This window comes from Leptinotarsa decemlineata, unplaced genomic scaffold (genome assembly GCF_025532065.1).
Source record: "Leptinotarsa decemlineata unplaced genomic scaffold, Ldec_3_MD MMD2_tig00003557_RagTag_RagTag, whole genome shotgun sequence".
Classification (NCBI taxonomy): Eukaryota; Metazoa; Arthropoda; class Insecta; order Coleoptera; family Chrysomelidae; genus Leptinotarsa; species Leptinotarsa decemlineata.
Genome location: NW_027412590.1, coordinates 2097212 through 2109901, shown reverse-complemented (window position 1 = coordinate 2109901; position 12690 = coordinate 2097212). Strand labels below are relative to the sequence as shown.

Genomic DNA, 12690 nt, shown 5'->3' with positions numbered 1-12690 from the left:
CACTTTTATGTTTTTATAAAAATCATGATAAATTGTGGGCACCCACTGAAGTAACTCCTGTAAATTATCATGTTTCTTCTTATCTACAGCCAAAAGCTGACCAGTTATTACTTTGAGACTTGTTTTGGATTTTACAGATCTTGCGTTTCTGTTAAAATTAACAGATTTGAAGTTCGTCTCTTCAAACCGAGTTTTGTAATACAAAGTACCGGGCGCTTCTTTCTTTACCATCAAATGGACTCTTTTGGACGACAAAAACGGTTCCTTTTCACAGTTCTTCTTTCGCTTAACAAATGAGCATCCAGGTCCTACACCCAATGCTTTGAAGTTAAAAAACTCATGTTGTTCCATCTCATACACTGAGTCAGTAAGTGAAGGGATTGTTCTAATAAATTGAGCCCATTCATGGGGAACTGATATTGACATGGTAGGAAGTTGTTTTTTCTTCTTTTCTATCCTTGCATGTACAGTGTCAGCTTCATTATGAGTATGCCCTTTTAACAAATACTTTTGCTGGATGACAGTAACATGTGTATTTTGAACAGCCCACAGAAGCATACAAAATAACTGAAAATTTCTATTTTGGCCAGAGCAATTGTCTGACCAAATGGTAACCTCTTTTATGCTCAGTGGCAATAATTTTATGAATTTCAATATGCATGAAGCAATTTCATTGCCACCTCTCTTAGCTATAGTTTCATCCCATAAGAAACAATAGCTCTTCTTGAGGGTGTCGCAGTATATTGTTAAGTTAAACGTCCAAAGCTGTCTTAAGTAAAATGTCTTGGAGTTTGATAAGAATGGGGTTGGTAGACATTTTTGTAAATCCATCATCGCTACTACCTCTCCTTGAGCTACTTTCAAATTATCTTTATCCTCCTTTTTTAGTTTATATCTTCTGTTTGATTCCTCAATATGCTCCTTCAAAGTTTTCTCTACCTCTTCTTTTGCTTCCGGATCATTCAGAACATTACGCTTCAAATTTTCTAGATGGTCACACGTATCACACGTGTCTATACTAGGAGGTTTGAAGTGTAAATTAAATTCAGTAGAAAAAATTTCACGATACTTATGTTCTTTAACAATATGCTTTTTTTCTACTTGTTTTTCTATGCACCACTCTTTGTACAGTTTGTACATAGCAGTAATACTAAGTTGAGGATTTAAATATTGTCTATCCGATTTATTTCTTGAATAATGGCTATCAATTTTCGGAAACAATGTAATGTGTTCACGAACTAAGCCTACTGCCATATCATCAAGTTTGTGGTTAGAAACCTGATTCGTTTCAACCAACCCTGCGGAATTTTCAAGGCATTTCTGTACAGCGTTACGAATCATTTTTTCGGAGATTGAAAGCGTGTTGAGAAAAAAAATTTTGCAGACCTTTTTTTTAATCCCATTGTCCAATAAATTATATATATAATTGTGTTGTCGTCGGTTGTTCTGCGAACCACTTCGTGGTCGGTGTCTTTGAATAGGGACTACATCCACACTTTGTGCCAAAAACTGTCTTCTTTGCTTCCAGTCTGTTTTAGTTTTCCAGAAACTCTCATGAATATTTTTTCTCACTTCGTCTAAGATGTTTGTAGCACAATTTAATTAGCAATTATTACATATTGGACCTATTTCTTTCTCCCTTTTAATTTTCTTCTTATGCCCTTCATATTCCTCTCCCATCAACCTCTTTTGCTTAGCCACGTTAATTTTCCAGGTACAAGGCTGCCTTGTTCTCTTTCTCGATTTCCTTTGCTCTTTCTCTTGTTTATTAATTCGTTGTCCTGCTACAAAATTTGTGTCAACGTTGTCTCCATCGAAATCTTCTATATTATCTCGATTGGAATCATTTGAATCCGTTTCAGGTTCATAGTTCCTGTCCTCTAGAGAATCATCAGAAAATCCGGTAATTGGATCTTTATCAGAATGCCGAGAGGCATCGTCACTTTCCACCATCGCTGTGGTAATATTTTCCCGCTGTTCTTTCTCACCAACAATAATATCCACCACCGGCCTCAATTCAATGAAGGATCTCATGTTCTCTTTGTCTTCGAAGACGTTATAACTGCTTCTGCCTTGTCTAGGCTCATCGTCATGATCAGAAACATTTAAAACCTCTTGATTAGCTTTATCGGCACAGCACATAACCTCATTTTTGGTAATCTCTTTGGTGTTTTGATCTATAATAAATTAGGTATTGAGAAAACTAACTCGATTATGATTATTTGACTTACCGTTATTTTGTAATAATGCTTGTTGCAATATTGGATTAGTTCTTGTGTTGGAATACATTCTCAAAATAATGTAATGAACTGTTAACACACTAATAAACACAATATTATTTTTGATATTACTAACCTAACCTTATCTTTAAAAAGGCGCATGTCCTCCTATTCTGTGAGAATTTTAAAAGGCAGATGTCCTCATTATTAGGACAGCCGCCTTTTTTGAATCAATCGTAAGGACTAAAAAGCCTGTTGTCCCACATACGACCTTTCAAAACTGATCAAAATATGGACAACCGACTACAAAAACTGTATTGGTACGTGGGACAGCCGCCATTTCATCATTACTATTTAGATCTAACGATTTTATGTACATTTATTTGCCTAACCCATTATTGGCCAAAGATGGACACCCGCCCTTTCAATTCTAAGGTCCAGAATTTAGGAAACACTTGTTACATGAATAGCATTTTACAAGTGTTGTTCATGACGAAGAATTTCAAGAACGAAGTTTTAATGATGAACGAGAACGAGAATGTTTCCTGCTTATTCATCAAACTCAAACAACTGTTCATGCAGCTGCAGTTTCGTAAGAAGTTATCATCTTTCCCTCCAAACGACTTCCTGGAGTCTTTGAAGTCCACTAGATACTCGTTAGGACAACACGAGGATTGTTCCGAATTCTTGGGGTTCTTGTTAAATACTCTTCGTGAGCAAAACAATAGCAAAATCAATACTCCCAGCCGCTCTGGACTGAATGATTCCGTACAACCCATCTCGTCTTGTGTTTGTAAATCTTTTGCTGGAAAAATCCTCACTTGTTTACTTTGTGGTAAATGTTCAAGAAGTACTGAAAACTTATGTGAATTTCTGGAACTTCATCTAGCTTTTCCTAATACGACTAATTACCAGTCCGTGCAAAGCTAATTGTTAAATCATCTGAAAATGGAATTTTTAACAGGTGATGATCAACTGTATTGTCAAACGTGCGCCAAACTAACTGACTGTTATAAGGAAACAAGTATAGCTGAGGCACCAGTCAATCTAATAATAACACTGATGATTTTCAAACAAGACTCAACCTCTAACGGAAGCAAGAAACTCTTTGGAAGGTTCGAAATAGATGAACATTTCAACCTAGCAGACCACTGTTATAATATTCATGCAGTCATTGTTCACTGTGGTTCTGGCGTTGAATGTGGTCATTATTACGCCTTGGTCAAAGAAGAAACGGACTGGTTTGAGTTTGACGATAGTCGTGTCACGAAATGTTCTGGCGATGCATTGAATTTATTGGAGCCTCTGGAGACACCCTACATTTTGTTTTATGAGAGAGAGGACATTGTTAGATCAAGATCTTCAGATGATGTGGTGCTGCAGGTTTTTCCGGGTTTTCCTGCAGCTGAAAAAGCAATCAATGAAGTCGCCCCGGAGCGCCAATTAATTTTTATTGTTGTATTTATTTTATTTTTATCGTTGTTGAAACAAAGTGTGTGTGAGCCTGAAATTATAATGAAATTTCTTTATGAAATAATTTGATTGACAAACATTTTTTATGCATTGATAACAAAATGTATATGCTGGAATACTCACTGCCCCAAGCACCTGTGCTTTCCGACACAACTAAAATTGTAATAGTTGTTGAACTGAGACCCATTACTGGTATTGTCAGAACCATTGGAAGTAATACAAGCCATACACGTTTGAATACTTCTTTCAGATCTGCAAACGAAGGAGTTGGTTTATTGGTTTCCTCTTCAATACCTTCCATATAATAGTGGTATAAAGGTGAATATTTGGTAAGGTAAATCAAGATTGCCGCAACAACCAAAATTGCAGTTCCACATAAATAATAAATCAGGGCAACTTGAAGAGAGCTTCCTCCAATGACAAGACAACATATTTGTAGAAGTGCACTGATGACACCGGACATAGAAGAACCATAAGTATGAATTTTTATATATTCTGGAGGAAATCTCGTCATTAAAGTGTAGTTACTAATTGAGAATGTGATTGCGAAAACTGAAAAAAAAAAGATATTGTATAACTCGATAAATTCCACAAAGAATATGATTGAAAATCAATTACATTATTGTAAAAACAAAACATCACTTTTGCATGACTTTACTTTCAATTATACGAACCGGACTAATAGTAATACTCACAGGTATTGACTACCGTAACTAATATGGTGAGGATAAAGAAGCCCAATTGCCCTGAAAGAAAAATTGAATGTTATCGATTTTGAACCTTAACTATTGAAATGAATGTTTCTATTCAATACTTCAGAAATTGGTAGTACATGAAAGTTCGTAGAGATATACGTTCACATTTAATACTCTTTTGAACATCAATTTCATTAACTTCTGAAATCTGAGAAGCGTCACGACCAATACTATTCTTGGCAGTAATGTAATGTAGCACAATCGATACACCTTCAACTACCTGGTCAAAAAGTAATCCGAACTCACGATCCAATGCCAGTTTACTGATCAACGAAAAAAGTTGTAACTGTAATGTCATTATTCGGAAAAGTACATATTGATGCTCGACTTTTCTGTCTAAAGGCCTGAATTTTTTCACATAACTAGTATTACGCATTGACATATTTTCATGAGATATGTACATACTGTTTATTTCTTCATTTCGGAGATTCTCGAAGATTTCCAATTGAACAATGCATAATAATTAAATTTCAAAGTCCCTGAATGATGATGCTCTTATGAATATGAAGGTGGGAGAACTATAAAAATCGAAAATCACATGTGTAACAAAATCAATAGAAATTGACCTCAGTGTGAGTTGAGTCGCTCTCAGGAAATGATTTATTATCAAATAGACGTATTAACCATACGGAAGACGTATTAACCATGAGTAGAAATTCAATTTTCGAACAAATCAGAGCCCCCTGAGATAAAATATCATTACCAATTCTGACAAAAATGGTTTCGAATAAGTTTTTCCGGTAATCTATAAGTTTTTTTTCTAATTTGAAAAATAACTTTCAAGAGTCGAAACCTCTGCATACTGAGGATTAAAGATGTTTCATCTCTCAATGAACGATTTTTTGTAAACTGTAAAATGTATAGAAGAACTCATACAATATTTGAGTGAATTTTGAATGTTTCCCAACTGATTTATTTGAAATATATCGCATCAAGTTTGAATATTATCAATTTCATTTTCATTACGTGAAGTCTTGAGAATTGTACTCATTCGCCATTGAAACAGACACATCTCTTCCAAACAATCATATCCTATGAATAATATTTTTCAGCAACATGTAACTGAAAATATGTGTTTTAATTCCCAAATAGCTGCCTCTCTGATATAACTGGGTTCAGTAAAAATAATGTTATCTAACTTCAACAACGATCAGCCCTATATCTTTTATCTCAAACTTATTATCAGTTATATCTGGTGATAGTGGCAAAAAATCACATTATCGAATCAAAAACATTCCGTCGAGTTTACAATTTTACAAAAAAACCCAAGAATAGACATTCATCAGAATTGGATTACCGTTATCATATTTCCTAAAGATATAATGAGAACGTTATTAACAATTCTCATAAAAAGCAAAAGATGTTTTGCTGTATAGAAACATATGCAACGAAATATTAACAGTACGATGCAGTATGTGAAATATATTCAAAGATTTGAATTGTCATCCCAAATAGTTCAATCAAAAACCATTTATCTGAAATGCCTGACATACTCTCGCAAATTGAGATCATAAAACTATATAAGATCACTGCTACCATCTACAAATTGAACATTTCAAGTGATGGATATTCTATTTGAAACATTATTTTTTTTGTTGAGGTAACATTTCATCATAAAATATTAAACCTTGAACTTATGTGGCTCCACATTTCACCACACATTTCAAGACACAATATTCTTGGTACACTTCCTGAGGAAATAATTGATCTACTTTTCATTTGATTTCGAGTCGGAAATCGTTAACCTGTTGTAATGAATTCAAACTCATATCTGACTACAACACGAATTACAGGAAATACCAGAAATTGGTTTGATAAATTCTTCTAAACCAATAAAATGGTATAGCAGCAGAGGTTCATCGCAAATCTTGCACTTGTAGTAGGAAGTTATACATCGAAACCATCAAAAGATTCATGGGAACAAGACTAAAGGAGCATGAAAGAATCTGCATACTATCACTAGACTTAAAAAAAAAACACAAGCACTAAAGGAAAATCTTCAAAGCACTCGAAGAGCAGTGTCTGTGCGAAAGTAGTGATTATTGGATTTGAATCGCTGAAAATTAAATCCATTTGAAAAACGTTCTCAGGACGTTTATTCCACATAAGCGCAGTTCTCAAAATGAAAGAGTTCTTGAACAGTGGAGCTTGTGGTGTACTGAATTGAACCTCAACACGATGAGCAGCCACAGTCCATCGCATATTTCTGATATGTAACGCTGTTGGGGGAATCGAATGTGATGTCACTCATGTGTGATGTCACTTGAACACTTCCCGTGAAAGTATCTATAGAAGAGGAAAAATTCTCCAACTTTTCGTCGATGTTCCAGACTAGCAAGGTTGCCAGTGATGTTCGCGTTACCAATCAGGCGAAGGGCCTCTTTCTTGATAGAATTCAACAGTTTCAGGGTATGCTTAGGGGCGGAACTACATACATGAGAACAATACTTCAAAAAAGTTCTGATCTGAGTTTTATAAAGCGGCTTTTGCAATTTCAGCGACATGATTGTGCCAAGATACAATCCAATTCAACCCCCAACAAACTCATCGAAGCAGAAAGGGAGATTATTTGATCTGATCGCTCAAAGTGTTGAAGCCTCCCAAATATTCAAGGATATAGTGGTTCAGTGCTTTCTCAAAGCTTTTTGATATTACTGACAGCAAAGCGACTGGCCCGTAGGTACTTGGAAAATTTTTCTTGCCCTCTTGGGAATAGGCTGAATGCGAGAAATCTTCCAACAAGAAGGAAAATTACTTTTTTCGTAAGACAGGTTGAAAAGTCTGAAAAATACTGGTGCGAGTTCATTTGCACACTTTCTGAGTACAATGACTGGCACTTGATCGGGAACAAACACGCCTTGTTGATATTGAGCTGTTTCAGAATTTGCCTGATTAGACGTTGTCGAGAAGTAATTACCGGCATTGTGGATTCTAGTGAGAGAACAGTGAGTGGTAACTTTCCCAAAAAATCGTCTGTGGAGGGGAATGCAAATTGTTCAGCTTGTAGATTTGCTTTTCCTATGGCTCTTGTTGCAATTGAACAATCCGTTAGTGTCAGTGTGGGAATTGTGGAATTTGTAAAGTTTTGATTACCAGCTTTAGCTACCGACCAGCAGAATCTAGACCAGTTGGGATGTGCAAGTAGTTTATCCCTAATTTTCTGATTGTGAAGTTCTTTGCTTTCATGTCAGTCAACAGCAATGTCATTGTCTCACATGATCCGACAAAACCTTGTAAAAGGTGTACCAAAAATACAAAAACTGGCTTGATTTGTGTTCAATGTGGAACCATGTCTCATCTCGATTGTGTATCCCTGATGAAAAATGTGACAATAATCAATGAAAGTGAGAAAACGATTATTTGTTGTGATTTCAGTAACGAGCCTGAGATGACTTCTGAGTGTAGTGGCATCGACAAAATCAGCACTGAAGTTATGAAAGGAATTATATATTTGAAATCTCTTGTTGAACATAAAGATATCATAATTACCCAAATACAGGATAATATTGAGTCATTGAAAGCTCAAATCAAACTTCTCAAATAATGGTTAGAAAATCATTCAATGCCATCTGCAGATGAGATCCAAAAACTCACAATACAACAAAAACCTCCAGTCGAAAAGAAATACATAACTTGGGAATCACACGTTCAAAGGTAAGTCCTTGGCTCGCACAAGTTTCTCAACTTCTGAGAGTTGTCGTTCGTATGGGGGCGACAGCTGATTAACGGAAAAACATATTTCAAACAGATTTTGTTTAAAACTTGAAAACAATAAGAGCAGTATAAACAATTATTCTCTCTCTGAACGCCCATTCTCCTCTCAACCCAAATGGCTAGGCAGTAACTGATATGACCGATCAAAATCCTAGAAGCTTAACTGCTCCAAGCACGTCGGGAGTGGCTACGCACACGGAGAGAATGCACAAACAATTTCGAAGCAATGATAATAAAAAAGAATACCAAAATAATGAAGATGAAAGTGATCGTAAGTTCGTCTCATCAAAACAAGTTAACGCTGCTATTTTAGAGGCTAAGACAAACTCAACTATGAGCTTGACAATCAGAGAGTCCCTGGAAACGATTGCTGGACCCAAGTTGAATATAACAAAATGCACAAGTACTTGTTTGGTCAATCCCAACAAGCAGGAGAAATTGAAACTGTTCCAAAAATGGTAACCCTCCACTAGGCTAAAACCGAACACAAAACTCAATGAACTGAAAAAATTTCTAGAAAAAGGTCTTCCTGATATTCAATGCGAACACGACACATCTAAAAGACCTGACATTTGTTCTTCAAAGAGAATCACAATCAAGCGAGAAGATTAAAAAAACGCTTGGTGACGCAAGGTCTGGCCAAATGAAGCTTTAGTCTCTTTTTTTGCCCAGAAGAGGATACCATTCACAGTAATGATGGATCCTCCCCGACAAGAATCTGCCTAAATGAATGCCAAGATACAACCCAATTAGATGCCTGGCTACAGTGAGCTGCCATCAACACACTGTTTCTGAACATCAGGAGCCTTCCTAACAAAATGGACGAACTAGAACTTAGCATATGATTTTGTCTGCCTATGTGAACACTGGCTAGGTGAGTTAGCAGTCAACACCTATAATTTGGAAAACTATACAATAGCAAACCACTTTTGCCGTAAAACGTATAAAGATAACTTAAATATCCTCCCTCAAGGAAAAGACTTTGAGATCACTGTTATTGAAATAATAAATATTAATATAATGATAATTTGTATTCACAGATCCCCTAACAGTCAAATAGAATGATTTTTTGAAAGTCTTAAGAATGTCCTTGAAATTTTATTTTACCAAAAAAAACAATCTTCATATAGGTGATTTCAATATTAACTTGATGGAGGATGACCTACTTGCCCGGGAGTTTGAAAATCTTGTCAAATATTTTGGTTGTGAATGTTTAAACGATAAACCCACAAGGCTTACCAGCTGTCTAGATAAATGCCCCTAACGATTGTGTTGTTTCACAAATGGATTTTTATTCATCAGAACATACAGCAATCGATTAGAAAATTCAGGGAAGAGTAATAATGAATAGATGTGTCTCAATTTTGAAAAATTTCAATTGGAATGTTTTGCTCGAATTTAATAACAAAAATGATCTGTTTGACTGTTTCCTGGAAAGATTCCTACATGTAATGTACGAATGTTTTACAAAAAAAAAACAAAAACTAGACAAATAAGCAATAAACAAAAAAAAAATGGTTCAATGCAGACTTGAGCAAATACAGACTGAACCTGAATTTTTCGATCAAATATAACAAGAGTAACCAAAACGTTGATTTGACACCGGGAATAAAACTTGCGAAAAAAACTTCAAACGTATGATTATCAACCAAAAGAAAAAGTACTACTCTAGCAAGATAAAACAATCCGTAAACAAACCTAGGGTCATTTGGCAGATTATCAAGCATCCCTCTCTAGACAATCCCCATAACCCGGTTCTCATCTAATGAATTAAATGATTATTTTGTAAACATTAGTAGCAATATTTTAAAACAGCTAGAGAATACTCCGGTTGATCCACCGAAACTCACTTCATCTTATATACAATTCCATAAAAGTATTTTCTTCTCGCCTGTAGACTCCACAGAAGTTCGTCATATTATTGGGAATCTCTCGGATAGTACTGCTCTTGACGTGTATGGATTGAGTAACAAAATGTTTATGAACAGGAAAGAGGGATTAAAAAAACCTCTCACCAAAATAATAACCAAATGCTTTGAGACAGATGTATATCTCGAGAAGCTCAAATTCAGTGAAGTTACCCCTGTATTCAAAAAAATAGACAAAAATGATATAGAAATCTACCGAACTATCTCAATAATCCCAACTTCATCAAAACCCATTGAGGCTGTAATGAATAAATAGTAGGATTCGAATTACTTGCTCTCAAAGTCCCAGTTTGGATTGACACAAAATCTATCTTCATCGCATGCCATATCCGATCTGGTGCGAGCCACGATGGATGCCTTCGAAAGGCTAATTTATAATCGGAGTAAGTCCACTGCTTATTGTGGAAGCCTCAGCTTCGCGACCTTATTCGTCATTGATATTTGAAAATTTGAACCATTCGATATTTTGGATGTTGAAGTCACCGAGCATGTAAATTTCGGCACTGAGATGATTGATTTGCAGATGGTGTTTGCAGGTGAAGGAAATGGTGCCCTATATTGTGTATTGCTTGGTGGTCGATAAACGTAGCGTAGGAATTCAGTGATCTTCTCTGCTATCTGTATGAACCATACGATATCAAAGTTTTGGGGTTCCATCATTTACTCTCGTTGAGACGAGAGATCGCTTCTGATAGAGAGAGGATATTTCAAAGTTACGTCTGGATCGGGAGTGAAAATCATAGCCAAGGTAAAAAAATTGACGGTGTTTGTTGAAGCACTGGAGCACCCTTCAAACCGCAAGTAGTTGTCGATGTATATCTCTCGAAAACTTTCATATCAACGCTAGTGTGCCCCAGGGATCCATAATGTATTCAGCGCTCTTTCTATTGTATATCAACGACTTATTGTAAAAATACAAGATTCCAATTCATTGTTTTGCTGACGACAGCACACTTGACTCGTCATTACATTTAGATTCCAGGACATCGACTGCGGATGCACATCTTCACCGGCAGCAGGAAGTTGCATATCTTAATGAGTAAAGTATTTTCAAATTGGGGTGGGAGTAACCATGTTGAATTCAATGCCACAAAAACCCAGGCATCGGTTTTTTCCTAAAAGATACATGTCTCTGATTCGGATATAATAATGTCAGACAATTTCGCTTTCTGTCAATATGCCAATATGTCATGTCGCTAAAATTAGAAAGTCTGCTTCTCAATAGCTTGGAACACTGTTCCGAACCAGAAAGCTGTACACACCCCAGCAACTTTTCTTGTTTTATAAAGCTCAGATCAGACCTTCTTTGGAGTATTGTTCTGATATATGGAGCTTCGTCCCCAAACATACCGTGAAGTTGCTGCATTCAATATAAATTGAAGACGCGAACACACATGCAAAATCGATAGTCTGGAACATCGAAAAAAGGTTGGAGATTCGTCTCTCTTCTATATACAGGGTGTAACATAAGTACGTTAAAATATTCAAGTGACGTATTCCTGAGACAATTTCAAGAAAAAAGTCTATATGAACTTGTGTCCGAAATGTTTCATTTCCGAGATACATAGTGTTAAAATTTAAATTTTTCATTCGCAACTCTTGCAAAAAATAAGTTATTTGCACGAAATTTGGTACCTGGGGGTTTTCTTGACGTGGCAAATCTTAATTTCGTATAATTTTCATATATTCCACCAGAAATGATAGTGGACTGAGGCTTATAACCTTCCTCGGTATTTATGTAATTACCAAAAGGTAGTTCGGCCCAGGCTAGTTGATTATTGTCGGGGCTGGACGTGGGTAAGGAAAATATGTTTTTTATTACAGTAGAAATAAATGGAAAAAAGTAAGCCCTGGGGCGCCAGCTGAACGGAGGAAAGGGGTTGGAGAAATAACCAAAAAGTCAACAACGAAGCTACAAGCTTGGAATTTATATTGAATTGATTATAGAAAGAAATATTTACAAACTTCACTACCAACTGTGTAATAACTCAAAAATTGGTTTTCATATGTTATTTGCAACGAACTGATGTAAAAAACAGGTAAATATATATACATCAAGTTCGAAAAACCAATACTCAATATAAAAAAACGTTCACTGGAGAACTTTTACTTCCGAACAATATCGAATCAAAAGATTTGAGTATTGAACTGACAGAGATAGACCTTTACGTAAATTGAAAATGAGGGAACAAATGAGCAGTTGAAAGTAACTTCCTGAATTTCAATTTATCCAGAATCTACTTTTCGATCAACTTCAATAAAACTCGATAATTATTACCCCCGTCAACAGCTGTCTTAGGTGCACAGAGAAAAGGAAAATGCTCAAAACTATCCTCTAGTTTCAGGAATGAACTGTAGATTTCAGTACTCAAACCGCTCCAAAATATATCAACAATATCAGGGCTTCTACCCACGGGTTATCATCGTTTCTGATATTTTTTCTTATATACTTGCTACGGCTCTCCGTTGGTACTTTCTTGAGTGTCTCCTCATATCTCAAAGAATGATATGTATAATGCAACTATAGCTTTTCCGAAGAATTTCTCCTATTTCTAGATAAATATGCTTCGTAAGCTTTTTCAACAACCAAAATAATGCTGC

The 12690-nt window shown here is 35.8% G+C and overlaps 1 protein-coding gene across 4 annotated transcripts in view; it reads right to left on the bottom strand.

The window, feature by feature from the left end:
* Positions 1–12690, bottom strand: part of LOC111510559 (equilibrative nucleoside transporter 3) — a 45999-nt gene that overhangs the window by 19476 nt on the left and 13833 nt on the right. For 3 of the 4 annotated variants that reach the window (XR_012466129.1, XM_023166476.2, XM_023166477.2), the window contains exons 4-5: positions 4388–4438; positions 3816–4244 (exon numbers count right to left, since the gene is read on the bottom strand). Coding sequence is in view for 3 of the 4 variants with exons in the window: in XM_023166476.2 (XP_023022244.2) it covers positions 3816–4244; positions 4388–4438 (480 nt within the window). In the remaining variant the exon portion in view is untranslated. The remainder of the gene's footprint in view (positions 1–3815; positions 4245–4387; positions 4439–12690) is intronic. The other variant, XM_023166478.2, reaches the window with a different exon arrangement.